The sequence below is a fragment of the Drosophila melanogaster genome, chromosome 3R, assembly GCF_000001215.4.
Source record: "Drosophila melanogaster chromosome 3R".
Lineage (NCBI taxonomy): Eukaryota > Metazoa > Arthropoda > Insecta > Diptera > Drosophilidae > Drosophila > Drosophila melanogaster.
In genome coordinates, this window is record NT_033777.3 from 26,654,248 (window position 1) to 26,681,966 (window position 27,719).

A 27,719-nucleotide genomic window follows, 5' to 3' on the forward strand; every position below is an offset into this window, starting at 1 on the left:
AGCTGGAACAAGCAAAGCAACTTAAGTGGGCGTAAGGGCTACGAGCAAAACCATGAATTTCTTATGCCGCCATGCACAAAAAGAGGTCTTGAGATCGGAAACCGGAACTTGGGTGAGCCGCAACTTGGCAACAACAGGCAAACAACTACAGCGGCAAATGGCAAAGAAACCAAACAGATTACCACCCAAACTTTTGGCCAAAATCAAATCCTGGCCCGGGAGTTAGAACCTCCGCCTTTTCGAAACCCGAAAATTACACAGCGCAACGCATGCAAATTTTGTTGCCAAGTAATTGCCCAGGGCCAGCTAATTTGTATTAACTATTCATGGGTGTAAAGTGTTTCGTCATCGGCAGCGATGCCAAGTCGATGTCGACCTAACAAGTGTCTAACTTACGGCTTAAATGCGCGCGCGCACAAAAGAGCGCTGGAAAAAAAACAAGTTTAAAACTGGGTTAGCCAGCAACAGAACACTGACAAAAAAGTTCGCACAGTTTTCTCAATGCCAATCAAAATACAGACAATGAAGACGTTTTTTTTTAGCAATTTCGCCAACAAGATTATAGCTTTCTCCCATAAGCTGTTGCTTGCGCTTTTAGCCAAATTAAAATAATTTGTGCAGTGTATGTCGACAGGAAACTCCATTGGCACCGTTAGCTACCTTTCCTACCACCACCACCACAACTGACAACGGCAACTGTTATGCGTGTGAAATTATAACTGACAGCGGAGCTTCTTTTGTCGCCGCCGACTCATCCTGGCATGCGGTTCATTGAATAATTTATGCACTATAAAGTGGCAGCAGGCCCATTCCATTCCGCCGGATCCGGCGATTCCTTACTTTCAGGCCAAAAAACAGGGCCAAATGCCAGTGAGAGCGACAGGGAACGAGTTGTTTTGCATTTCAATGCAAATGCGAAAACTTCATTAAGTGCCCCTGGAACTATTTATATTAATTGCATGCGTGTCCTGCTGCCAAACAAATATTTCCACCTCAGCTGGCCAACTAATTAGAGGTCAAATCAAACGGAAAATTGTTCATTAAGGGAGCGACAGACGATCGCTCATCATTAAATCCACTCAATTAGGAAAAACAATTTGATAAATTTAGTTTAAATCAAATTATTACAAAAGCAGTTGGTAGCCTGTGGCTGCCACACATGTTGCACGCGACTGCCAGCTACCAACCGCTCGTAATTGGCTTAATTGGGCATTTATCGTCAATCACGGAGTTGCATGTTCATGTTTGGCTTGAAAAATGCATATTTCCGTAATTAGCTTGATTGCATTTCGATGGCAAGCGCCACAGGGCCAACAGACATTGGGGCTAAGTTCATTACCGGCGTAACAGTTTGACAGCCACTGCTGGCAGCCCTATAAGTATGCAACGAATGGCTCTAACCTTAAGTTCAATTGGGCAATCGATGAATGAATCAAGCATATCAAATTCCACTATGAATGCCATCATAAATGCCCAGTAATATGCAAATTGAAAACACAATAAAACAAATCCCTAAACCACACAAAAATGCCACAAGCGATATGGGGTTAATTTGCATAAATAGGTTTTTTGTCTGCGCCCCTTTTGTTTTTTGTTGCTAGTCAGTGTGTTTACGAAATCGAAATTATGTATCATAAACTAGATACGGTGGACAGTCGGCAGAGAGTCGCAGCTCGATTAGCGATTGATTTGTGATCCATCATAGCCAGTATTCACTGCCACGGTTTACCAATTTGCAATTGCCGGAAAGATATATTGACTGAATTAATTAATATTGAATTTGACCAATCATTCGCAGAATTCTGTGGACACTGTAATTGATTTATTTTCTTCCTTTTTTCGCCAGCTATATGGCTGTACTGCAATTAATTAAATACGACCAGCTATGCAAATCGCATGGCATTGCTCCACTTAAGTGGCCATAATTTCTGGTTTGGCCTACCAACATCCAGTTCCGTCGTGGTTTGTTTTTGCATTTCATTGCCAACGAAATTGGCAAACCGTTTTCGAATTTATGCAAACAAATGCTGGCGGATACAGTTTTGAGGGCTTTGCGTCACCTGCAACGGGTATTGGTATTTGTGCTGGATTAGCATCAATGGCATGGGCTACACCCGCTGTCTCATCACGAAAATCTGCATCTTATATTGGACCTGATTAGGGTCGGGCTATAAAAACGCCCCTCGACAAGATGGGCTGTAGCATTAACAGTTTACACCTCCCGGCGTGCCCAACACGTTAACAGATTGGATCGAATATTGGCTAGGATAGGGCTATCAATATGCGTGGATTTATTGTAAGTTTAAATGGTATTATTAGTTTGAAATAGTTGGATTAACCTGAGCTTTCTTTGCCAGATTTTTGCTGTCTTGGCTGTGGCTCGCGCTGATGTAGGCGGCTATAACTATGGAGCTGGCATTGGATCAGGCGGATCCATCTCGGGAGGCTCTCTGTCTGGAGGCTCCATCTCTGGAGGCTCGATCTCAGGTGGCTCCATCTCAGGTGGCTCCATCTCAGGTGGCTCCATTTCTGGTGGTTCCCTTTCTAGTGGTTCCCTGTCCGGGGGATCTTATTCCACTAACTACGCTCCTGTAAACACCGAATTTAACAAGGAGTTCTTCACCTACTCCGCTCCCGAGGCCGATTTTGAGGATAATAAGAGTGTCAGTGATCTGGCTGCTACTCTGAAGAAGAACCTCCGTGTGGTTTTCATCAGGGCCCCCGAGAATAAGGGTCTGGAGAACGCCGCTCTGGCCTTGGCCAAGCAGGCTGCCGAGCAGCAGACCGCCATCTATGTCCTGACCAAACAGGGTGATCTGTCCAGCCTGGCCAACCAGCTGCAGAACCTGAACCATGTGAGCGCCAGCAAGCCGGAGGTGCATTTCGTCAAGTACCGCACCCAGCAGGACGCCATCAATGCCCAGCGTACCATTCAGCAGGAGTACGAGCGTCTGGGTGGAGCCAGCACCTCCTACAACGGAGGCGTGGCACCAGTCCTGGACTTTGCCACCAAAGTGCAGCAACAGCAAGAGCAGCAGCAGCAACAGCAACAGCAGCAGGTGCAGCTGATTGATGAGCGTCGGCCTTCCAGCGGAAGTGTAAGCGCCGAACTGGAGGCTCCTTCGGCAGGATATATTCCACCACCAGCCGCAGCGCCTAGTGCCACGTACCTGCCTGTGAACAAGGTCAAGTAGGAAACCTGCAAGACCACATTCTTATTTACGAATTAGCTCACACATTCTCCTTTAAGTGCTACCGTATAAAATATAAACTTAACTTAATGTATGCCCGATATATTGTTGCTGTCGAGATTAATGCAGGAAGTCATTTCAGCGCCTTGTAGCCACTATCGGCCAGAGCCTGAGCAGCAATTAAAACTAAAAGCGCATTGGCATTGGAGGGTTTGGGTTTAAAAGGGGTTGTAAATTTAAGTGCATGCCCTCTGACACCGGATTCGTTGCCAGCGGTTTATGGCACGTCACCGACGACCAGTGTTGACCCGTCCTAAAGTACTACCACCATACACGCGATCAGGGCCAACTGGTCTGGGCTAATTACCGCCGCACAGAGCCAATTTCTGGCGCTTCATGACCGCGACCAGTCGCGACATTTAATGGGTGCCCTTTTGAGGGTCAAGTCGGTGGCAATTTGGTCCTGCCACTGTTGCAGCCAAAGAAACCCACACTGAGAATTAAATGAAAATTACTAGCTACATTTTGGAGCGCACTCCTTTGTTGACCGTCGTGAAATTTCAGCTAGCAAGCAAAGAAAACCACAAAACTTCTAAACCAGAAAGCTTTGCTTTGTTTTCTGTTACGCCACAGTCCTTGCGCGGCAACAGAAGTCCTCTCAACGGCATACCTCAAAATAATTTAAGAATGCAGTTTTAATGGCAATTCCATTTGCAGCCAAGTGGCCAGATTTCCCCGATGGAGAAACCGAAAAAACGGTCATGAAGCTCCTATTAAAGAGGTGTTTCCCGTGGCCGATTTAAGCTGCCGCTTGTTGGCATTTTGGATTGCCATTCGGATGTATCGTGTGTGCTGTGTTTTCGGGCACTTCTGGCTTATGGCACAAAGGAAGTGTGCAAAGGGCAAGCAAGCTGCCGGAATAAAAGCCAGGTTGCAACTAGACGCAGACAAGGACCTTCAGACCTGCCCAACATTTAGTTCTCTGCTGGCGTGGGCCTGCCACAAAAGGCCTTACGTGTTGCACAAACATAAATTGTGCAACAACGTGTAAACTACTTTTTGACTGCATAAAGCCCACGATTCCCATTCCTGTTGCCGTGTCCTTGCTGGCCCATTCTGAACCATCTTTCTCATGAACACTGCACTACCTACCCTTGAGAGAGGTAATATCTGTTTGAAAGGTATGCAAAGTATTATACTTTAAGATTTTTAATTAATTTTCAGCAGGCTTATTTATAACATATATGTTATTTTGAAGAGAATATCTTCTACAGCTAAGATGCATTGTTTTAACAATTTTTTCTTTTCGAATAAGAGTGCATTGTGTTCGTTGTGCAGAAGGATTGCCTGCTTTGTTGCCCATTTCCCCCGACAAGTGTTCATTCAGTGCTACGTGTTATGGCCTTTTCAGCCGTGCAACGTCTGCTCGTTGCCTGCCATTCAGTTTTGTTCTTTTCATGTTGCAATCTTAAAGGGTCTTCAAGCCGTGCTCCAGAGAAAATAGAAGGCAACAAAGCCGTGGAAGCCAAACAATACATGATATACTCCTACACTCCGGCAATATGAAAGCCTTTTGATGTTCCGCCTTTCGAGTGCCACTTTTCTGTCCGTCTGTCTGTCAGCAGAATGGTCGGTAATCACGTTAAGCGGTTAATTACTTGGCATGGCTGATGTCACAGTCTACTGGCACGCGTTCAAGTGACCCCAAGCCAATGTTTTATGAGACCCATATATCTTGCAAGGTCACTGGGCCCAGAGGGCAATGGGCGGTGACATTAGCATTGCATTTGCATAAAATAACATGAATATTTTCGCCACACCCACACATGCCGCCCATGATGCACAAACTTAATAAACAGCGCAGTTTATTCCACGCCTCCAGCCAAGCAACCCACACAAACTCAAAAACAAACACAAACATGAGCGTAGCGAACCCAAGGAATTTATGCACATTGGCATGCACATAAACGCTGCCTGTTACTGGTTATTGTTGCCCCGCTCGGCCTTGTCCTGCCTTTGTTTTCGCTTCTGTTGCATGTGCACTTTTCCGCCATCTCCCCACCCCACCGCATTTGCCCACCGTACTGCAAATTTCCACTAGTTTACGCCAGTCGGCTGCATAAATATGCAACGCTTATCACATGGTTTTATGGCAAAAGGGCTTCACAGTTTTCGTTATGGTCGTGGGGCTGAAATCACGCCCACATAAGCCCATAACTGAAGCCATCTACAGGTGTCTGCAGGTGCTCTTTCAGTATAGTTAAGCCCAGTTGTGCAGGTGAAAAAAATATCGTTCATAATTTGATGTTAACTACGATTTTATCGTTTCCGTCATAGGGTAGAAGGGTAATTGAAAATGCCTTCTGAAGAGCATGCATCTTGATAATATAAAAAGTATTTCTGATATGAATAACTGCATATTGATATATTCCCTAGCCTTTACATACGGTGATTATATAAATCCTTGCTACGTAGTTTGTTTGCAGTACTTCTAGTCTAACTTTACCCTAAAGAGCATAACATATTCCTGCAGTTAAAGGAATCCAATCTGCCTGCCAGTACCTAAGCTTATGTTAAGCATTGGAGCCTCGTGCGCTTTGAATATAAATTATTTCATATTGCCATTGGGCTCTCAGCGAAATTAGTTCCGCGCCAGACCCTCCATCATCGCCTTACACCCACTCCAGGACTACCTGCCACATCTACTTACAGCAGCAGCACTCTGAGTTGCGGGAAATTATTTATAAAATAGTTTTCCGCACTGCTCGTGCATTCGGTTTGGTTTCTTTCCCGCGGCAAATGCAATTAGCATTCGCTAATTACCAGGCGAGGAAATGGCACGAGTGTAAATTATGGTTTTTACTTTATGGCAAATTAACCAAGTGGGTTTATTTCGCACACACATGCGCGTCGCTAACTTTTAACGGCCATAAACTCGGGAATCTACGAAGGCTGAATTCGAAACTTTTCGGCTTATGCTAATGCGAAAGCCAAGCGGCAAGTAACCGTCTTTAAATGGCAAATTCATTTGCCAATTACCAAGGGCCGTGACATTTGAGCTGGTCGAACTTTTTTCCATTTTTACCCCGTCCGTAATTTGTCAACCCACTCGGCCAATCGAATTGGAAGGGTTGGGCTGAGTGCTCAGGTGCTAGTTGCTAGGTGGTTGCTAGTACAATAGCTGCCAGGCTGACGGGTCATGGATATGGCTCCTGAGTGCTCTGCATTCAACTTGTTTGCAGGACCATTTCTATTTCAAGCGGCTTAAACCCCAGCCCTCGAGTTTCGACCCCTAACCTCCAATCCACCAATCCATGACCCCCCAAGACGTGGCACGTGGCGTATGTGCAATGCCGACATCAAAGAACAGCTACTTCGTGGAAGCACCAGGCGACTCGTGGCTTTCATTAAGCTGACACCTCGCCCTACGCCCACGCCCACCCCAATCCGCTCTTGGCCAGCTCCCCTACTCCTGCCCCTGCTCCTGCTCCTGGCCCACCGCACCCGGATCATATACAGTATGCTACCTCGTCCTTACACTCCTCCAAAAGTTAAGGGGCCAAAAGTTGTTATATTGGAAAAGTTTCTTCCCTTGATTTTTAATATCACAGGTGAACGTAAATAATTTATTGCATTCATTTACGTTTCACATCCAATCGCGCCACGTAAAGATTTCGAAAATCCAGCCAAGTAAGGGGTACCAACCACAAGGAGCCACAAAATGTATTTATGCGTTATACAACAAAAGGCACAAGACGCCGGGCAAGGCAACCAACTCTAACAATGTGCCAACAGCAGTTGGCTTTAGCCGGGCAAAATCCTTTTAGACCATAGATAAGGAAACTTTAATAAACACGCCACACACGCAACCTGGGAAATTGATAAGAATATGAAAAGTTTGCGGTGCTGGCGGTGCGAAAACTTTTCATGCCCTTTGGTTACCTATGTACATAGTACATCTAAGCTGCCTTCTAAAAGTTGCAGCTTTTTAATTTGTATAGCCCATAAATACAGTTCAGGGTCCATCCAAGTCTATCCAGGTAACGGTCGAGGTCGACATGATTAATGTCCTTGCATTCCTGCCCCCGCCACTCACCTGTGCTTCTTCATCTCCATCTGCTGCTGCTTCTTCAGCTCCATGTTCTTCTTGTTGCTGTCGTAGTTGCGCTGATGCACCTCGTGGAACTCGCCCACGTCATGGTAGTTGGCCAGCGATCCAAACGGATTGTTGTACAGGCTACCGTGGTGACCGTGCCCCTCATGGTGGTGCGACAAAAAGTGCGGGAACTCATCTGCAATGCCGAGGAATAGATTGGCAAAAGAGGCACAGGTCAGCAATCAAACTAATTAACGTAAACGCTGCAGACCCTCGTTTGGAGCTCAAACAGCACAGAAATGCCGCATTAGCCAGTGGTGATTCACAGCTTATTGTCTTGCCAATTGCAGATACACGGAGAGAATAGTTTATTTTTGTTTTTTAGGCATAAAAAATGAGCCAGATTATCTAACAATTACTTGAACTACTAGTGTTCAAACATTTCTTGCAATTAATATCAAAATAATTACTGCATTTGATACTGATATCTTATAATTTGCTGTCCCGTTTCCTGACTTTTTTCTGGCAGTCTACTGTTCTCCGTGGACAATGGCTACTCACCCGCTCGTGCTCCTGCTGGCCATCGTAGGCTTTTGTCGTAGCGATCCATGAATTGGCCAACGGGGATGTGATACTGCTGATGGTACTGGTTGAAGTACTGCTGCTGGAAATACTGCTGCTGCAGCTGCTGCTGACTCAGCTGCGTCTGCTGCTGCTGCTGCGTGCGACGCTGGTGCTGGTGCTTCCCATTGAAGGAGAACACGTGGTGGGTGCGCACGTACCTGTCCTCCACCTGTCGATACACAAAGGAGCCCGAAAGGGCGATGAGTCAGTGGGCGAGTGAATTGTATGGATGGACAGCACATGACGCGGCCAGCTCAACAATAACAATTACATTTGGCTGCGCACAGAAGTCACTTGAATGTCAAATCCCATTGCCCATTCCAGTGGCACATCTGGACACGAGCGTCCGGCTTAAATTAAATATGGATCAGGCCCCGAAGGGCTAGTCCCACATCTGCTCATCTGCTGGCCACACAGTGCTGCAGTTGTTGCCATTTCCCATAGCCAGCGGCGCGCGTTTATGAATAAATTTCATTTTAGAGTTGCCCGGGCAGCCATAATGAATTTATATAAATTTCATTTCCTCTCGCCGCCAACAGCAGCTGGCCAACGGGCATGTGCAATTAAAATGAAAGCTGTCCTGGCCGCCCATGTAGGCCATAATTATAAAATGGCTTAAACTGATGTTAATCTTAATGCACTGCATGCCACATCCACATCCAAATTCACATCCCCTGGCAGTCGTTTGCCACTGATTAACCTCCCGCCCGGCGGCATTTTTCGCACATAGCTGCCTTGCCGTAAATAATCCATTGCAATTGGACTCTGATTACGCCAAACAATTGAATTGCGCAATCGTCGAATTGGCTGCTTCAAATATCACGCATACGCACCTTTTTCCCATTGATTAGCCACGTGATGTGCGGCGCAGGCCGGCCGCGGGTGGTGTTGCACAGGGCGAAAAGTTTCTCGCCCACCGCGAAGGGCGTTCGCTTGCGAAACTTAATGGTGGGCGGACCCGTCTGGGGCACTGCAAGTGTACAAGTGTGGGGAATGGTATACCATAATTAGAGGAACTGTTCGCCGCTGGTGGTTGGATAAAGTAAATTGTTACGCACAGAACACGCTCATCAGCTCATCGGCGCTGGCCTTGGTAAAAATGGGGGTGTCCGTGGAGACCTCGCAGTAGAATTGGCCGGATAGATCGAACTGGACATCCTTCAGTGTCACCTGCTGCTCGTTGGAATTGTCCCACTGTTAATTGAAGGGGGCGTGGAATGGACAAATTAGAAAAGTGCAGGGACACAAAAAGCACATTAACAAATCAATTGATCAGCAGGACATCTCGCATGTGCAGCAAGTGCCTTCCAATTAGCTTCAATTTACGGACTTATTTAAACATGTCAAATTGTAGAATGATTACCAAAATCGCGAAGTGACAGCGGTAATGACGATTAAGTAAATAGTTGGCCGAAACACTGGCATCATTTGGTACTTACGTCGATTTCGGCTCCCTCGATGGTTGAGTTACGGAATGGCGGATTTCGTCCGTTTATGAATTCAAAGAACTTGCCCTTGTCAACCTTCAGCCATGTAACCTGCAAAACAAAGAACATTTACCAATATTAAAAGAAAGCAAGCCATGATTACCCGGCCGCCCCCACAATCAGATTCGGTTTCCGATTCATTCGATTCATTTGCCGAATTGCTGCTTCTGACAGTGATTGAATGCGTCGGCTTTGATGGCTGTCCTCGGCCCAAGGATCACTTAATACTGTAGTGGGACATTAATATATGGCTTAAATGGTGTTGCACAATTTCGAACGTTACGCAATCCGACCAAAAAACGCCTCAATTCCCTGCCAACTGCAGAGGATTTTAACTTGGCAACAAGTTGCGCTAACTGAATAATTTCGACGGCGAGTTGTTGTTAGCGCGTTAAACCGTAAACTGTAAATAATAAAACGTTTTTATCGGAATGGCAATGGCACTGCCATTCCACAGAATAAGTGGGGTGTTGGCGCATGTCACCCCATGCAATTAAAAACAAAATCTACAAGCGAAACTTGCACTGGGACACAAAAAGTTGTTTCCTGCTTTTCGTGGGGCGCGGGGCGTGGTACGTGGGGGCTTACGACAACGACAAATATGAATAATGAAAATGGAAATTAATTTTCATGCGCAAGTTTTCCACATTCAACTTAAAACTAGCCGCGCTGACAACGCTTTTCTGGCCGGATATGCGGCTCTTGTCGACCATTTTTAATTACGCCCAGCATTTATTTATTATGCATATTTTTTAACGCCCGCATTTATGTGCTTACTTTAATCACATTTCAGCGGGGAATTTCAGCGGCGGATTAAAGTTGAAAAGTAATTTATTTTTCTTGTGGCAACAGTACTTTGTCTCTAATAACTGCCGATGTCCAATTACTCTTTAAAAACGAGGCATTTGCATATAAAGTAAGATAATATAATTAATATAGTATAAAAACCATATTAAATGGGAAATTTGGTCACTGCACCCTGTTGACCTACACCAGCTCAGGTGACTCTAGACGTCTGGTGATGGACCGATTGACACGCGTGGGATAAATTGCATTGATTGCACGCAACTTAATAATATTAATGTGCTTATTGAATGTGTCCGCGGCAGGCAAGGCGTATGCGTAATTTGTGCCCCGAATGTTGCCATTACTCAAGCCAGCGTCGACGTGTGTGTGTATGTGTGTGCCTTTGTGTGTTTAGCGCTGTGCTGGTCAATCAATAGAGGCCGCACAACCAACCACTCAGCCACACGTGGTCGTAATGAGAGGGCAAACACTAGCAGGGCAACAAACATATTGAAAACTCGGGATCTCGTAAGACCGGCCATTAGCGCACTCTAGGACCGCCAGACACGCATCGAGTTTTATCAACCACTTGTGGTCGTTTCAAACATTTTCCCTCGACTTGACATGCAACTCCCTATCGCCGCAATATCGCCAATGGATCTCGGGCTAATGAAAAACAACGGACCTCCTGATATTTACCTTTTCCGTTGATGTGTTTGCTCGCTTAGTCAGAACGCCATATGTGTACTTTGGCGTGCCTGCCTGCGCTCGACTTCATTTCTTTTGACTTTCGGCCTTTGTTTATGTTTGGCCTTATTAGGACACGCATATGGGACGGAATTTCCCCATCCTTTCAGTTGACACAAATAATACACAAAGTCTGAAAAGTGGTAAATCAAAAGCTCATTAATGAGCGGCTGGGACTCCCGATTTTCGGGCCAAATTTCCAGGCTTCGGACTCACTCCGTAATTAGTTTATTTAATTTGAATGTATACAACAACCGGTAGGTATAATTTCTTTGGGCAAAAAAATTATGTCCTACATGTGTAAAGGATCCCCTTACAGTTAGCATTTGCGTTTTAATTGCCTTTTTAGTGCCACTTCCACACAATTTGCCACGCTTCGTGCAACAATTCGAATGGCGGCCAGCCGAGCGCACTCGCTTATATAGTTAATTATACTAATTAGCTATTGCTCTGGCCCGCCCACAACTCGACCGACTGGCCAAATAAATAAATGTCTACATTTGAGTGGTATGTTTGGCTGTTTGGCGGGTATTTGGCTATTTGGTCGGTCAGCTAATTGTGCATGTTTCCCGCCCCGCAGCCAACTTCAAATTTGCGCGGCTCAGCGGCGCATTAAATTTGTTAGTTGACACTTTTGGCGGACGGCGACACGGGCAATGGAATATATCCGCGAATTTCCATGCAAATGAGACACCACAATGGCGGCTTAAAGTTGCCCCGGGTCACGATCCGGAAACACGACATGGAATTCCGTTTACTCCATGTCATTCAAGTGAAGGTTCGGTTTGGCCCAACAATGTCACGTGCCTCCTAACTCTCAACATCAACTTGGTTGTGTTCTAAATCCATCCTGGTTCCAGGAAAAAGTAATCAATATGCAGCTAATGTTGGCCAGTGGAGCTCTGCCATCGTGAGCCATAAAATTTGTACGCTTTTTTATGGTACTTAGAGCGGGCAAAACGTCAGGTTGACCGACCTTCAATCGGCATCGGTATGAAAAGTGCCACCAAAGTGGCCACAGCAAGAGTTCACAACTAAATTGAAAGTATATAGCAGAAAATTCGTTCACTCGGTCAAGTTTACTCCTCCATGGCAGTTGGCCATAAACCCAATGGCTCGAAGGCTTGGCAATGATTTTGGCGTACGCAAGTGCGTGTCTGTTGATATTTCGTGATGGAATTAAGTAAACTGAAGTGAAATTAATTGCCGCCAGTCTGAGTCTGAGACGATATTGAGAAGCGGAAGCGGTAAAAGGTTTACGGCCCCGCCACTACGGATTCGATGGAGCGGAATGGCACTTTGAGTGCAACTTTTTTTGTGGGCCGAGTGGGTCCGCGGTGCGGGATTCCTTTGACTGCCACAAAGTTGCGGCACGAAAGTTCTGCTCCTGCCCGAAGGATACGGCTCGTCGTCGTGGTGGTTGTGTTTGTCACAGTGCCGGAAACTTTTCGCCCACAAAATAGCACAAGGCGAACAAAGTTTCTTTGCGCCCGGCCGCCATGGACGGCAATTTTTATTTTTCAATTTAAAGTTTTTAATGCACTTTCCATAATTTATGTGCGTATGCATGACATGGAACTTAATCCAATCCGCACTCACTTACCTTGAACAGTATTTCCGGCCGGACATTGTGCGTGCATTTGAAGGTGGCACTCGATCCGCGCTCCACATATCGCGGCACCACTAGATTCACCAGCACATCCGATTGTCCATCTGAAACGGCAGAGAGGTACAAACATGTGAGTATACTAGTAATTGCTTGCAACAAAGGGGCCATTACAATGGAAAGTTCGCCCAATTGTGGTTTAATTGAAAAACTATTAAAAGGCTTGGCCAAATGGAAAGTATTCGGTGCATGCAGGTCATTTACAACGTTTCTTTCTACGGAATATCGATATTGCGGCCGGGCCTCGAACGAAAGATACTCCAGTGAACTGGCAGATTACGGGTCTGTGTCCTTCGACCTGGCTCAATAAATCTTAATTTGTTTGCCAAAGTGCACATGAGAAATTTTTGCGCCTGCACGCCGGGGACCGGAATGAGTGCGTCGGTTCTGCAGCTGGGGTGTCAAATATTTGCAGCCCCTTCTGGTGTCACCCAAGCTCCATTTTTCACACGAAGGAAATGGCTGGACAGGGTGGCTGTGGGGGATTATTTGTGCTACTTGGGTGCCGTTTAAACGACATTTTTCCCAGCCAGCACGTACGACCAAAGTGGCAAGGCACTGAATTGAGCTTTAAAAAAAAATTGAAAATATATATTTTCCACAGTTTACACACAAGGCTGACCACCGCTGCGTATACGTAATGTCACCGTCTGTTCTGCCCGGCAGTTGATGACATTTAGTATGTGTTCTGGGCAAATAACAAGCACGTTAAATGAAGTCACTTTTTTGGTGATTTGTTGGGTACATAAAATTATGAGAAAAACTTTGCATGTGTCATTGACGAGGCAGACAATCCGGGAATTGCCATTGAAAATTAGACATTTTTTTGTTTGCGCCAATTTTCCCAATTGGCTTTGGATATTACTTGTCCAAAAATCAATACTTTTGAATGTGCCAGCGCTGCCGCCGTTCGCAATCATAATTAAGATACAAAGTGGCCCAGGGCAAACACATTGCCCCCATTTGAAGGCCGTATACTGTGGCGCCAATTCCGCTTCCATTTTCATTTATTCACACCACGCGTCCATCGTCAGTCACGCAAAATGTCAACGACTGAGTAAGTAAAAAACGTGTCTGACAGCGGGAAAAATATGGAAATAATCGGATAACGCAAAACGAGGAGAACAAAATCCAATGAAATGAAGCGTGTCAAGTGAATATGTATGTATATATGTAGCGAATGAATGGATCGGCGAATGGAGGCCCGAAACAGTTGGCAACTTGTTGCAGGACATGGCATAAACATGGCCAACCTTCAGCGGCCTGGTATCGTAGCCCCCAGCATGACGTACGTGTTCGTGCCGCACGCTAACGAGCCGAAATTTGCGAAAATTCAATCATGGTTCAGTCGGCTGGCCAGGACCAAGACCAAGACCAGTAGCATCGCTCGACATTCTGGCCCAAACCGAAAGCCAAACCGCAGCCGCAACAGGAGAAGATGGTGCCAATGTCTAGGGCCAGAGGCGCAAAAAGAGCCACTGTCAGTCATCAGACACCGATGGCTTTCCAGGAGCTGCTGACTTCACAATCATTTCGCCTTTTTTTTTTTTTGACAGTTATGTCGCAATACTTCTCGTCATTTTTCAGTGCTGGCAGTTGGCCAATATCTGTAAGAATAACGAATTTGAACTGCACGACCGCTGACAAGATGCTCAGCAACCGCAATTATGCTTCGTTGGCTGTCTGGCAGAAAAAATTCATTACTAACATTGGCAAAAAATGAGTAAAAAACGAAGGGGCGCTACAGATCCTTTGGGTTGTGCAACAAGCAACGAGACGAGTTGGCAGGAGGCTTAACATTTCCACCACTCACTGGATGGATGGTTGGTTGGAAAAAACGAACGAACAGCGTTTCTTTGTTCGCGTTGTGCTTTTTTACAAGCGGAAATTGATGATTTTCCACGAGCTGAGCGACAATAAAGCGTGCATCATGTCAGAAAAACGCAAATAATCAATCAATCAGCATTAATCAACGCCCTATGCGGCAAGACAAGCCAAAGTGGGCAGCTGTTGCAGGAGGGGGCGCGGTTTTTGCCGTTGCCTCCAATTTGACTTTAACAACTGGATTAGGCAACGTAGGAAATTGATATTTATCGCCACAAACTCAATTCGGCAGTAGATATTATTCAAGTGCTGTGAAGAGATTCATGGTTTACCACTTTATTGATTTCCATATTCATTTCGATATTTCAGTGTTGGCACGCCTACGCTTCATTGGAAAAACTTATACCAGATGTTCAAAAATACACACAATATACAACCACAAACCGATGGCATAATAAATGTTTACCTCCATCCCGAAACATTTTGCTTGAGTTGCTGACCACAGGACCACTGACCACTAACTACCGACCATTGAGTTTGAGAAGTATGCACTTATTCGATTCAGTTAGTGTGGCCAAGGCCATGATTAATGGGCCAACTATTAAAGTCAATAATTGTTTGCCATTGGATAATTTAAGAGCTTCAACTGGACTGATTGATTGACCATGGTTCGTACGGACACGACGCAATAATTAAAGAGTTCCCTTTGTCGGTGGTCAACTTTTTTTGCTAATTAAAATAAAGTCAAACAATAAAACGGAAAACAATGGCCATTAATATCGGGCACGTTTTTCCCTGCTTGCCATAAAAATATTTGATCTGAGGGCCAATAAGCGGAGTATGTGCCCAGAAATAAAAATATTCTTATGAATGAATGGGCGTAAATTCATTTTACAGAGTGCATAGTGCTTCGTCTTGCTGCTTTTGATGGGAATAAATAGCAAAACATAATAGAGAATAATATCGTAGAAATAAATCCGAATAAATAAAATTTAAAATAAATGAATTGAAAACTATTGTTGTCCTACAAATACTTTGGTAATCAATAAGTTTGAGTTTTGTAGTTATTAGAAAGTCGTGAAATGTTTAAAAACATTATAATTCTTACGAAGAATATGCTTTTACTTTGAGTGTAGCTCCTGCTCCAAAGATATCCAATAATATCGACTGGGGGTCAGCTGTCTTGGCCCGTCTAACTGTCAGTTGGCCTCCCGAAAGCTCCCCGGTGTCCTTATGGCTGCGAGTCATTATGGCTGAGTGGCAGACAATGCTCGGGGCATTCACATTCCATGGAGTTCATTAGACACGGGCAGCTGCCAAAGCGGCATCGGCATGGGCATCGGCAGCCTGCCCCCCAACCCACACTTTTACAAACTGATTTCCTGTCCTCATTACGGCCGTTTGTCTGCTCCGGTCTGATGAGGATTTGAAGTCAGGACGTGACTGTCAATAATTTTCAATGCTCCACGACTTATCGCAGTGGACTTGCCATTTTCTAATTGATTCGTGGCCACGTGGCCAACCAATTTAAATGCATGCTTGATTGGTAAAACACACGTAGACAGCCTGCGAACCAGTCATGACTGGCAGTAAACGTCCACAATGTTTTTAAAGTTGACCGCACAAAGCAAACATTTTCCCCTAGACCAAAAACACAAACACACACTCACACATACACATTCTCACACCATGGCAACGGAACCATGGAACACTATCAGCAACATAAGCCAAACAATAAAACGGCAAACACCCAGCATTTACCCACTCTAGGACGAGGACGAGGACTACGAAAAGGATAAGGCCATAAGTCGTTATGCTACCGAGGCGTTCGTTCAGAAACTGTAAGCACTGGCTTTATTCGGCATGGGCCTTTGCGTGGGCATGAGTCCTGGTGTCCTGGCGTCCCTTGGTTTCTTCGTCCTTTCATTCGGGAGCGAAAAAACAAAAGGCCGAAATAAGAGGCAGACAAGGTCCGCCGGCATGTTCGAGGCATAAAGTAATTTTATAGAACAAATCACAGGCATTAGCGGATATAAATCCAGTTTATCCCTGCCAGTGTATGCGCGCGTGAAATTCAAATAACTCGGGAGGGCACGCAACATTGGAGGGAGCAAGAAAAATGGTCGATTGTGGCCTATTCTGGGGTCCTTGAGCTGTTTCTGGTCTTGTAATTCCATATCCCTTCCGACCAGAGGCAACATGCATGTAGGAACTTATCCACCGTGGAAAGAAGAGACTTTTGAAATGGCCCAACTCTCCCGGGAGACAAATTGCCTTGGCCTTGGTCACAAGGAAACAGCCATCAAAGGCGATCCCAGCTGAGCACACTCCATTTTTTGCTAGTCAAACTTTAATGGCTTTAAGCGGGTGATATCAAATTGAATTGCCCTCCACACAGGACATCTTTTATTTTATTCCTTAATTTTCACTCCCACATTTTAGTCACATTTCTGAAATTAAATCACAGCCGAATGCCGCCATGAATGGAATCAAAATCAAAGGAAAAATAAAATGAAAATGAAAATGAAAAAGAAAATAGCCAACGCGATGTTGTCGCCCACAGCCCACATACACAAACACTGGGCTGGACTGGCTTATACAAGCAGCCCCCTTATACACCATGACCGACAAAAGTAGCCAATGTAATGGCCAAAACAAAATATGAACGAAATTGCGGACCGGCCAGGGCCAGAGTCAGAACCAGAACCAGAACCAGAAGCAGAATCACGACCAGAGCGCCACAGGAAGCCAACTTCCTGGTTGAAAATTTTATCTGGTTGGCCATGGCAGCGACTACGAAAACGAAAGAGCCCAGCTAGCAAGAAAGGCAGGAATAAAAAAACGCCAGAATCCGTTTATATGTATATGTATAAGAAAACGGCTTCAAGGACACCTCATGCTGCTGCTGGTGCTGTTGCTGGTGGCTGCACAACTACAGGCGCAACTACAGCAACCACTACAACGACGTCTAAGGTCCTGCCCAGGCACGCCCACAGGGTTGCCCAGCACGTAAAGTACATACCAGGCCATAGCACACCACGCCACACTGTATAGCACGCCCCGCGCCCATTTACAAGGCCGTGGAGCGAACACATGTAGGCCATGAATCTCATAACGAGTGTTAGACATGCGCCACGAGCCTCGCACTGTGGGCCAAAAGCCCTACCACATGCAATAAAATTCGATCTATATTAAATTCAAAACAATTTAAGACAATTGTAATTTCGCGTGTCTACTTTTTAAAGAATGTGCTTTTGTATTGTAACATCATATAAAATCATAATGGTTTGAAAGCCTAAAGTTAAAGGTCAGTGAGCAAGGTTTTTCTTCACAGATATGTTTGACAAGATCCAATAACCAAAATGTATGGCCAAAAACTGATCATATTAGCCCACAGTTCATTGTCTTGGTGTGGGTAGGCTTTGAGCCCAATAAGTGTTTGAGGATGGCCAACAGTTGCCGCTCCAGTAAGCGCGACCTGGACCTGCCTCGTAAAGATGCAGACCATTAAAGAAATGAAAAGCAAACGCCGTCGACCGAAGCGGCGACTGTGACAGCGACGGCGGCGTTGGTAAACACATAAAAATGCTTAAATTACTTTTAAGGGGAATTATTTATTATTAATGTGTGGGCCATGAGAAACGAAACCAACGACAGGGAATACCGCAACCATGCCAAACAGCAAAAACGAGGCTAAGCCAAATTAGAAGGGCTGACAATTTGAGTTTCAATCATTTTGCATTTGGCTAATGCGTATTTCTCGTTTAAAAATATCATGGGGCTGGAAATGCAAATGCAATTTTAATCAAGGTGATGGCACAAAAAGGCGCTTGTTTTGCTCATTTCCGGTTGCTACATTTATTCATATTCCACAAAAACATTCCACAATCGGTTTGGCAAACACATTTCAATCATTCATGACAGTTGCAGCCATGGCAAGTGGAATTCCAGACTGCATTTGACATTTTGCTGGCCACACATTTTAGCGGAATATCCCGATTTGTTTATAACCAAGTCCGATTAAATTTCGAGCCCGGCACTATTTCTAGTCACCAAAAACAATTAAATGAGGAGAATTATTTATTTATTTATTTTTATTTTCTGGTGTCACGACGTACGTGGGGAGAAGTGACATGCGCAGCTGTTGGACGATTTTCTGAAAATTGAAAACATTTCCGCCACCCCATAAGTGTTCTTGTTGTTGTTGATTTTTGTAGCCGCAACAAATGTTTGGAAACCGCAGGTGGACGTGGAAAAGTGTGGAGGCGGTGCCCACGCCCACCTGGACAATTAATGGGTGCCGAGGCCACGTGCTGTCCAAAACAAGCGGTCCTGACCGCCATCAATTTGAGCCTGCGTCACAATTATGTTTGGTATTCGTAATTCGACCAACGAATATCCTTCGACTACCGGCCGGGCCTTTTGAAGTTGGCTAATCTCTAATCTACACAGGCATTAGCCCAGTGACACGAGCATGGGATCTGGGAACTGGAACGAGGAGCAGATGGAATGACGAGATGACGCCATTGGCCCTGCAGCGTTTTTCGAGCCTGCTGATGATATTGACATTTATGCTTGACCCACAGTTTGACATTTTTTTTTTTCGCCCGTTCTCATTCCTGTTTTTCCGCACTTTTTGTTAGCTTCAGTTTGGCCAAAACAGAATGGAACAGAACGTTGGACCCAATTTTTTGTTGACACTCGGCCGCACCTGCTGTCTGCCTGTCTATTTGTTTGGCTAATGTCTGTGGCCAGGACACAAGCTGGGATGGGTACGTTCGACGAACATGTGATATCGTTGGCATAGCCCGGAATATCCTGGCCCGGGTGTAAATGCGCATTAGTCGAGGGTCAGATGGAACCTATATGGCGCAGAATATTTGCGGGCTGCTAATAAGGAGCTCGGCCGCCGGCGACAGCAAAACCCTCGTCAACAACCTTGGCCAGGACTTCAGGACTTGTTGAAACAATGCGCGTCGCACAAAAGTCCTTGCACAATCAATGCCAGCCGGGCTTTGTTTGCTTACCACTACCACAACCACTTTCACTCCCGATCCCAATCTGAATGCGAATTCCAATTCCTTCTGCTGGCCTGGGGCACCATTAAAAAATCAACTCTCGAATCGGTCTCACAAAGTGCCTTCATTATGCGAATCCGAGGCAAGTCCTGCCTTTCCTTTTCCGTTTTTAGCCTGGAAGTTGGTCGTCTGTGCATTTCGGACAAACGCTTAGGCAGGCCGAAAGCAAATTTTTGTACGCACAAAAGGCGTAACAATCAGGCTCTGGGCATCATAAAATCTATATGTAGAAGGGCCTTTGTTTGGACTGCATGATTTCTGGCGATTGTAATCAATAATTTACGCATTTTCATTTTCGGCCAGCCCCAAGGAGGCATTAGTGTTTGGGTCGCAATTACAAAGACACAAGTGGCAGCCATTCAGGCGTGCACTTATGTGTGTGTTCATTCCCTTTTTTCCTGTCCTTTATTTCGTCCTTTTTTTTTTTTTTTTGCTTTGGCCAAGTTATCCCCCAAACGACTATCCTCAATTCAACGCTGCATATATTTCAGTGCTCGCAGACAAAATATTTCGGCTGGCCCTGCTGTTAATTTGCTCGAATTTCAAAGTTATTTATTCATATTTAATTTTTCGAGCTCACCGCCTGCACTTTCCATTATCCAATGCCATTATTACCAAGCATCCCACTGTTGCCTGCCTGAGCCATTATTTAGCTGGTAATTCCCCAAGGATTGTGTTTACTTGAGTGCGCATGTGGCTGCCAATTGACGCGTATTTGGCTTTGTGCTTTACTCTCTTATATAATACACAATTATTGAGCAGCGCCGTGATTGCCATTTTTAGCGGGAGGCGAACCATGCAGCTTGTTTAATAATAAGCAGCTTATCCTTAGTCCCGAACGTTTGTTCGGGATTTTGCTAGCAGCTTTGCGGGAAAATTTTAAGTCGACTGGGGCTAGAGCGAAAAATGCTTGGGCTTCAAATTGCTTCACATGCTTAAATATCGCAAATGCGGCTATTAATAAGGTGCCTAAGTCGCCCACTCATTACGCATACGACACGTGAGCCTGGTCACAAGTCAAGTAGGCACAAGAGCGCACATTCGTAAGCACCTACCATTAACATTATTAATTCAATTTAACGCTTGGAATGCTTTATTCATCCGTGGCTTCATCAACATAGACACTCATTAGGAGCTAGAACGCTGAGTCACCTGCCGCATATTAACTGTAGGCATTAAATACTGTGCCGCCAAGCAATTTCATTACAGTCAAACATCACTAAGCTGTCTATCTGAATTTATATTCATAAACAAATGTTAATCTTGCTTGAAATGTAAGTGATGTACTTCATTTGCACTCCATTTATCCAGAGTTAAGCACAATGGAATTCAATTTAAATGCGTTATAAATGATAAATTTTAGAAATCCATAAGGTTATTTCTTTTGCACAATATCCTTGCTCACTCACACACGAACTCAGAAGCCACATCATGAGAATGAAAACATTGCCAGTAATTGAAGACACGACGAAATTAATTAAGTAGCTGGTGTGGGAGATGAGAAAGTAATCCACTAACTAGCTCCGGGCTGCATTTGCTTTGTTTCTGAAGCCTTAGATATTGAACGCAGATAGAGATACATAAGCCAGTTTAGTTTTAAGCGGAGATAATTTGAAAATCTCTTTAGAGGCTTGCCAGCTTTAATTTACGTTTTACTTCCGGCTGTGGAAATCTACAAATTACTAACGGACTCTTTGCACTTCATCATTTTGTTTTTGGTCGCTCTCACTCAATTTGTAGTAATCACATTTATTTGTCTCATTTCTGGTGTTCATATAAAACGAGAAGTTCGACCTACTAGTTTTTTCACATTTTTCTCGCTTTTTCGTATTGTTTGTCATGCGTTTGAGCGCGTGCCTAGATTTTAGCTAGTGTTTTATTGCCTACTTTGGGTCGTCCCACTCGTACAAGGATCTAAGGATCTAAGGACCCCTTCGCCCGCCACACACACACTTTGAAGTGAGCACACACACAACTGCACTAAAACAAAATTACACCCACTGTGGATGTGGGTGGGGATGAAAAACAAAACATTTGCCTTTCATTTGCGCCCCCTTTTGCATAATAAAAATGTGTAGTTTACTTCCATTTTTCCCGCCCCTTGCTCACACATTTGCCACTCCCACCACCCCGAAAGTCCACCGACAACTTTGCTAGCCCTTTTTCCAGGCATTTGCCGTCGTTATTGTTTGTTTGTTCTTGTTTCCCCGCCCATCCGAACCCCCCATTTTTCGCAGTGTCTCTGTGGGTGCGGCCTGTAGGAGTATGTGTGACATTTCCGGCTCTGTTTAATTTTCCATTCAGTCTGCTCCACTCTCTCCGCCGAGTTATCCCTATTCTTTTTTTTCGGCATTTAATGCGAGTTCTTTTTCACTCGGGCTTACAATAATAAACTTTTTAGTGCCTAGACATGTTTTTATTTAGTTGAAGAGGGCTGTCAGACAGCGGAGACACTGGGTTTTTTAATTAATTTTTGCCTACTGGCGTCGAATCGTTTTCATGTGCACCATGCGGCTTGCTAACGCCTGTCTGTCGCAGCAATACAATAAAACACAAGGCTGACTTCAAATGATGCTGGCTTTTTTGGCAGTGATTAAATTGTTATGGCTGAGCAGTAACCAAGGAGCCTATTGTAGATCCCGAATCTGGTGTTCCTTGTGGCCTCGGCGGAATCACTGATTTTCCAGAAGCCAAAAAAAGTGTGGGGACTCGAGCTATATGACCCCAATGCTTAATGACTACGGATTGAACACGCCGGCTGAACTTCTGTGATTTCAATGGCCTGGGACAGGTTCAATTTATGCGTTTTGCTGTCATTTGTTTTGCTTGACCACACGGCTGTGCGCTTATGGGCTAAGCTCTTTCGGATCCCGGGGTCCAGAAATTTATGCGCCATCACTTTGGTCTTTGGTATCCGGCTGCCTTCCGCTCAAATCCCTTAAAACCTCAGGAAAAAGGCAACGGCCAGGATCATTCATTTCATTTATTTTGCAGGAGCTGCCGGCAGCGTTTCACTTTGCTCCTGCTTTAAACTGCTCTCGACCTTTGTCAAAAGTTTTGCGGCCTGAAAACTTTGTGGCAAAAATCAAACTGTGGATAATGATGAATGCGGCCAGCAGGTTGTGGGCTCTTGGCATGTGGGCCTGAATAATTATCGCATCGCTGAGTTCGGTATTCGAGGTGGAGTCATGACTTTTGTCTCTGAATGGGCAAACTTGGTCAATTTACATGTCGATTTTAATGGCGAATTTTTGTCAGCTCTTCCGCATTGCGTGTGGCCATCCAATTTATGGATTTTCCTCAAGTCCCTTTCGGGTCGACGCTCTGATTAGGGTTTGCCTGACCGAGATTTATGCTGCATTTGTTTCCTGCTGTGAGCGTTCCTATTAAGGCTCATTAAGGATCAAGTTCATGAAGCGGAGTGGTGAGTGGTGAGCCAATAAAATATATTTGTCATCGGTTCTGCTTTAATGGAAAAGAAGTGGTGGCTGACAGTACAGCGAACGCAGCGATGCTGGTCGCTCATAAACTCATAAATTTGGTGAAAAATGGCAAATCGATTCCGCTCTTTTTTGCGGTCATTGTTATTACAAAACTGTCAGAGCCCCGGACCAAGTGGAAGGCAAATGCAGGCTCTATATCTCCAGAGTTCACCTCCCCCCATCTTCAAGTCCCCGGGCAGTTGGCAAATCCCTTTTGATAAAGTGCCTTTCGTCCTTCCAGGCAGACAGGCTCCTTCGAGCTTTTGGCTTCGAGTGTCGCATTATGGCCATTCTCGAAAGGCAACGCCTCGATGGCTTCGCAATTTCCAGCTCAGTTCGCTTTAGTGGCGGATTTGGCAATAAGAGGCGGCCAGATTTATACAACTGCTTTCATGCATAATTATTTGCTGACATCTTAATAGTTTTTCCAAGTCTCTTTAGCCGCTTTGACGTTTATTTCAGTAAAGTCAATTTTACAGCCAAAAATTGCTGACAATCGACTGTGCATTGCTTTCGCGAGTGGAAGTGGAAAAGCTGGCTTCATAAATATTTTAGATCCCCACACTTAGGCATAATTGTTTTGCGGAAGCTTTCCATTTTTATTTGCTTGCTGTGATCCGCAGTGCTCCTTCTGTTTTTTTCTAGGCCGCCCCCTTTGGAGCAGCTGGCATCTGTCAGCCACACACACGCGTGTATTTATTGGAGGCCTCTTAATGGGGCTCCCGTTTAACGACATTGCCAGGAGCTCCATAAATAATACAAATAATAGAAAACGCTGAAATATAAAATTCCGTTTCCTCGTTTCTGGGCTGCTGGTGCCGAGTCTCGGTATTTGCGTCAATTTGTCGTGTGAGCAACTTTTTTTTGATAGGCCAGCGAGGAAGAATATAGCACGCCGATAAACCTGGCTGGATTCCACGACTTTCTGCGTACACATCTCTGCCTCTCTATTTGTATGTCTTTCTGTCCCCTTCTCGCCTGGAGGCGGCCCAAAAACAAGCTTAAGTCCTTGTCGTCCTTGGCGTGGCGACGCCACCTTGGGGCTTTTAAGTTTGACGCTCGTTTATAGACTTTGCACAATCTGCATTTACTTTACGGCGCCGCTGATGCGGCTGATAATAAGACCACGCGGCGTATGCGCAATGTTAGGCAGCCAGGATGGGAGGACGGCAGGCGGGCACAGCGGCAGAAAAACAATGGAATCAGCGAAAGTTGCCCAAACTTTTTACAGCCCGATACACACACGCCTCAGAGACACCTATACAGGAACCAGCAGCCAACATCTCAGCCAGCATCCAACATTCCGCCAGCGGCCATTCGACTCTTGAGGAACTCTCGGGCCACGCTTTTGTTTCGCCGAAGCTTGTTTTATAACTTTTTGATTGTCTTTGCGCCAAATTTGTGCAAAATTGCTCAAGTCTGTGGGCCGAGTTGCTGTCTTGTTGCTCGCACCTGCAAATTGTGCGCGGCATACATTACGGCTGCCATGTATAATATTTGGCTTAATCTGATTTCTGCCACTCAAGTTAACTTCGACAGCGGGCGAGTCGAAACTTTGCCCGCTGGCAGAGCAACAATTTATAGACCGTTTACAATATTTATTTCGATTCGTGGGCCAACTTTTCTTCCCTGTCCTGGCGTGGCCTGGCCTGGCCTGACCTTACCTGGCCCCCAATTTGTATGACTTTATTTCAGTGCGAGTGCGGTGAGAGTCCATTAAAGTGCAATGGCAGAGAGGCGGGGAAACTTTCATTAGAAATGCCAAAAGCGTCTTTGCACAAGTCAGTACTTACTAGTCCCGGGGGCGGAAGGAGCAGCTAGCTTTGTCAAAGTCCTCACATGTCATACGGCAGACAGGCTGGCTGGCAGAAGGCATCCTGGCATTTTGGCATCCTGGCAGCAGGCAGCAGGCATCCTGGCATCCCGGCAACAGCCACGCAGTCAGTTAGTCTGCTGCAGGCTACGGGCGTCCATCTACCCGACTGTCGTCGCCTGTCGTCGCCGTGATGTGTGTACAGTGTACACTGAACACATCCTCGTCGTCGTCCTCGGAATCGTCCTTCTGTGTGGGAACACAGTTACGTCTTCAGTTGTCCTGGGGGCAGGACGAACCCTGCCATTGAGGCTGCAAGCGAGTGCACATGTGGAAGCAACCACAGTTGCTGGCGGCTGTAGCAATTATTACATCTGTATGGACATGTGGCCACATTAAGTATACGACGCGAAGGCCAGCCAGGACCTGCGGCTGTTGCTTCTCTTGTCGTCGTGGTGGCCCTGTCGCCCAAGTGGCCTGGCATAATATTTATTCAAATTTGAGTATCGTTAGTGGGCAGCCCTCTGTTTAGCTAGGCAAATTGATTTATGTTTTGCTTTAATTTCAAAATTAAATCCATCTTGAAGAGCTGGGCAAACACAGTGTGGGCATCGGCTGGATTAATCCTTTGTGCGCCAGTATGCCCGTCACGTGCGCCTTTTGTTACTTCAGTAAATAAGTGCTCGACAGCCAGTTGGCAACTCAATTAGGCCATCAAGCGAAGGGGCTTCCTAATGAACTCCACTTCGCTCCGCCATTAAATCCAACCACCAAACCGCTATCGCTAACGCCCACATAAATAATTCAATCTCAACAATTTCAGCACAGAAAATCAATAATAATCGCATCAAGTGTCGAAGGGCAGTTTCGATTACGCCTTCCCGACCAGGCAACGTGTTTAAATTGTTAAGAGCACGCCCACATTCACACACTCCATCCAGCTGCTAATCTGAGCGGTCGGGGGAGCAAGTCGCTCCATAAAGATTCATTTCGTTTAATGACTTGAAATTGATTTCACTGTGCCATCGGCGCATTTTATATGACGCTGCCTTAAGGATGCCCCACTCCGGCGGGGGTAAATTGCAAAAACGTGCTTTACGACGTCAGGGATGATCACCGTTTGGTTGGGGGTTCTGCTCCGTTTTTATCCCGTCTCCGACTCTGGCTCCTTGGCGTATTAATTTTTGAGCAATTACGTTGCCAGCGACAACGTGAAATAGATACAGGCGAGGAGCCTTCAACCGCTCGAGTTTTACAAGCTTCTCATCGGTTTTTTGATTAACTTTCGCTCGAAATGAAGCTGTAATGAAATTTAATTTTGTGGCATACTTTGGCGTGCTCATTGGATGGTTAATCAAATCAAACTGCCAGAGGCAATACCCATTAGCAGTGACATTTGCAATTCATCGAACTTAACAACGAGGATCGCATGTTGCAAGTGAGTACCGCTGCTGCTAATAAGCCAGCAATTTACAATTTATATAAATTAAAAGCATGCGCTACCTGTAAATTGCCAGACATTGCCCACTCCCATATATACTGCGCCCTCGAAATCCCCTTTAAAGAGCGAGACCGGACCGTGGTGGTATATTTATAAAGTAAATAATCGAAGCGTGCCCAATGAATTATTCATGAGCCTTATGGAAAAGCCAGCAGCTAAAGGTGCCAGGTGCTGAGAACGCGTACAGTGCGTGACTTTCGTCCTTTTCGAAGGGCCAAGAAGGACCAATCGATGTCCAGCCGCCCACATACTTGCGCACTATTTGCAATTAGCCATTCAAAAACCTCCATTCATCAGTTTTGCATATGCATAAAAGTGTTCAACGGCAACATTTATAAAAAGTTAAATTCGGAGAATTCGTTCAGCTCAAACAAGCCTTTAACTCTATTATTCATCTGTATTTATTAAAAGCTAAAAATAAAGTTTTCCTGGTAAATTGGTATAATAAACGAGAAGGACTTATCTGACCTACGCCCACAGCAGATGGAGTTTCTACTTAATTTAATCAAAATATGTTTTGTTTCTATTAGAACAGCAAAATAAATTTCAAAATGTTATTTGCAAAAGCAATGATGCTTCTAAATAACTGGAAGGTTTTAAGTTACCCCAAATATTCTTTTTTTTTTCCAGAAGAAAAATAACTTTTTTGCTTTGGTGTGTGTTTATAACACGAACATTAACAACTGAAATAGCTCATATTTCCATAGAACCCTAATGATGAGCTGGTCAATATGTCCTATTTTTAATGTACCCAAAACTAATCATCAGAAAGCAATCAGAAATGCCACTACAAATGGGAGAAACAAACATGAAATCCACAGGAAAAGTACTTACTTATTGGCTTTGTTTGCTGTAATCCTAAAAGTAAAGCGATTATCCAAAACCTATTCATATTTCCGTATTGATTGGTTCCAGCTGCAGTGGCAGATGGGGTAATAGCTTTGTTTAGCCTTAGATTGAAATCAAAAATGGGCACTCGGTACGTTTGCAATATCTAAACTGTAGCACTTGAGCGATCTGATTATCTTCACAAAAATTAATAGCAATAATTTATCGGTGGCTCGTTCTGGGAATCGGGGGGTTACTACCTTTGGCACCACCACCAAACCACTAAACCTAAGTAATTATCGATCGCAGTTTCGATTTGGGGAAAGGGAGTTACATGTTTGATTGAACGCGCGCAGCTATTGAGAATTTTATCCTGCGGATCGGATCGCGCGCACTCGCAGGACTCGAAGGACCACGCCGGCAGGTGTCCAGCCCAGCCTTTCACTCTCACAGTAACTCTTCAGCAGGATGCACTTTCACTTTCGGTAACACTACACTACACAGCAGGGTGGAACTTTCGGGCTGAGGCAGTGGCTCACTGGCTCTGGCTTAAAACCACTGGCTCCGGTGCTCTTTGCATGCGCGCACTTGTTGTG

At 45.1% G+C, this 27,719-nt stretch overlaps 2 protein-coding genes across 2 annotated transcripts in view; one reads left to right on the top strand and one right to left on the bottom strand.

The window, feature by feature from the left end:
- Nucleotides 1–27,719, bottom strand: part of beat-VII (beaten path VII) — a 36,685-nt gene extending 8,966 nt beyond the window's left edge. Inside the window, exons 1-7 of the mRNA NM_170283.4 lie at nucleotides 27,130–27,719; nucleotides 12,535–12,644; nucleotides 9,351–9,449; nucleotides 8,970–9,105; nucleotides 8,745–8,881; nucleotides 7,849–8,080; nucleotides 7,288–7,483 (exon numbers count right to left, since the gene is read on the bottom strand). Of these exons, the coding sequence (NP_733162.2) occupies nucleotides 7,288–7,483; nucleotides 7,849–8,080; nucleotides 8,745–8,881; nucleotides 8,970–9,105; nucleotides 9,351–9,449; nucleotides 12,535–12,644; nucleotides 27,130–27,187 (968 nt within the window). The 5' untranslated portion in view covers nucleotides 27,188–27,719. The remainder of the gene's footprint in view (nucleotides 1–7,287; nucleotides 7,484–7,848; nucleotides 8,081–8,744; nucleotides 8,882–8,969; nucleotides 9,106–9,350; nucleotides 9,450–12,534; nucleotides 12,645–27,129) is intronic.
- Nucleotides 2,193–3,284, top strand: Tb (Tubby). The gene is made up of 2 exons (NM_143237.4): nucleotides 2,193–2,296; nucleotides 2,358–3,284. The coding sequence occupies exons 1-2, from the start codon at nucleotides 2,282–2,284 to the stop codon at nucleotides 3,192–3,194; spliced, it is 852 nt and encodes a 283-aa protein (NP_651494.1). The 5' UTR covers nucleotides 2,193–2,281; the 3' UTR covers nucleotides 3,195–3,284.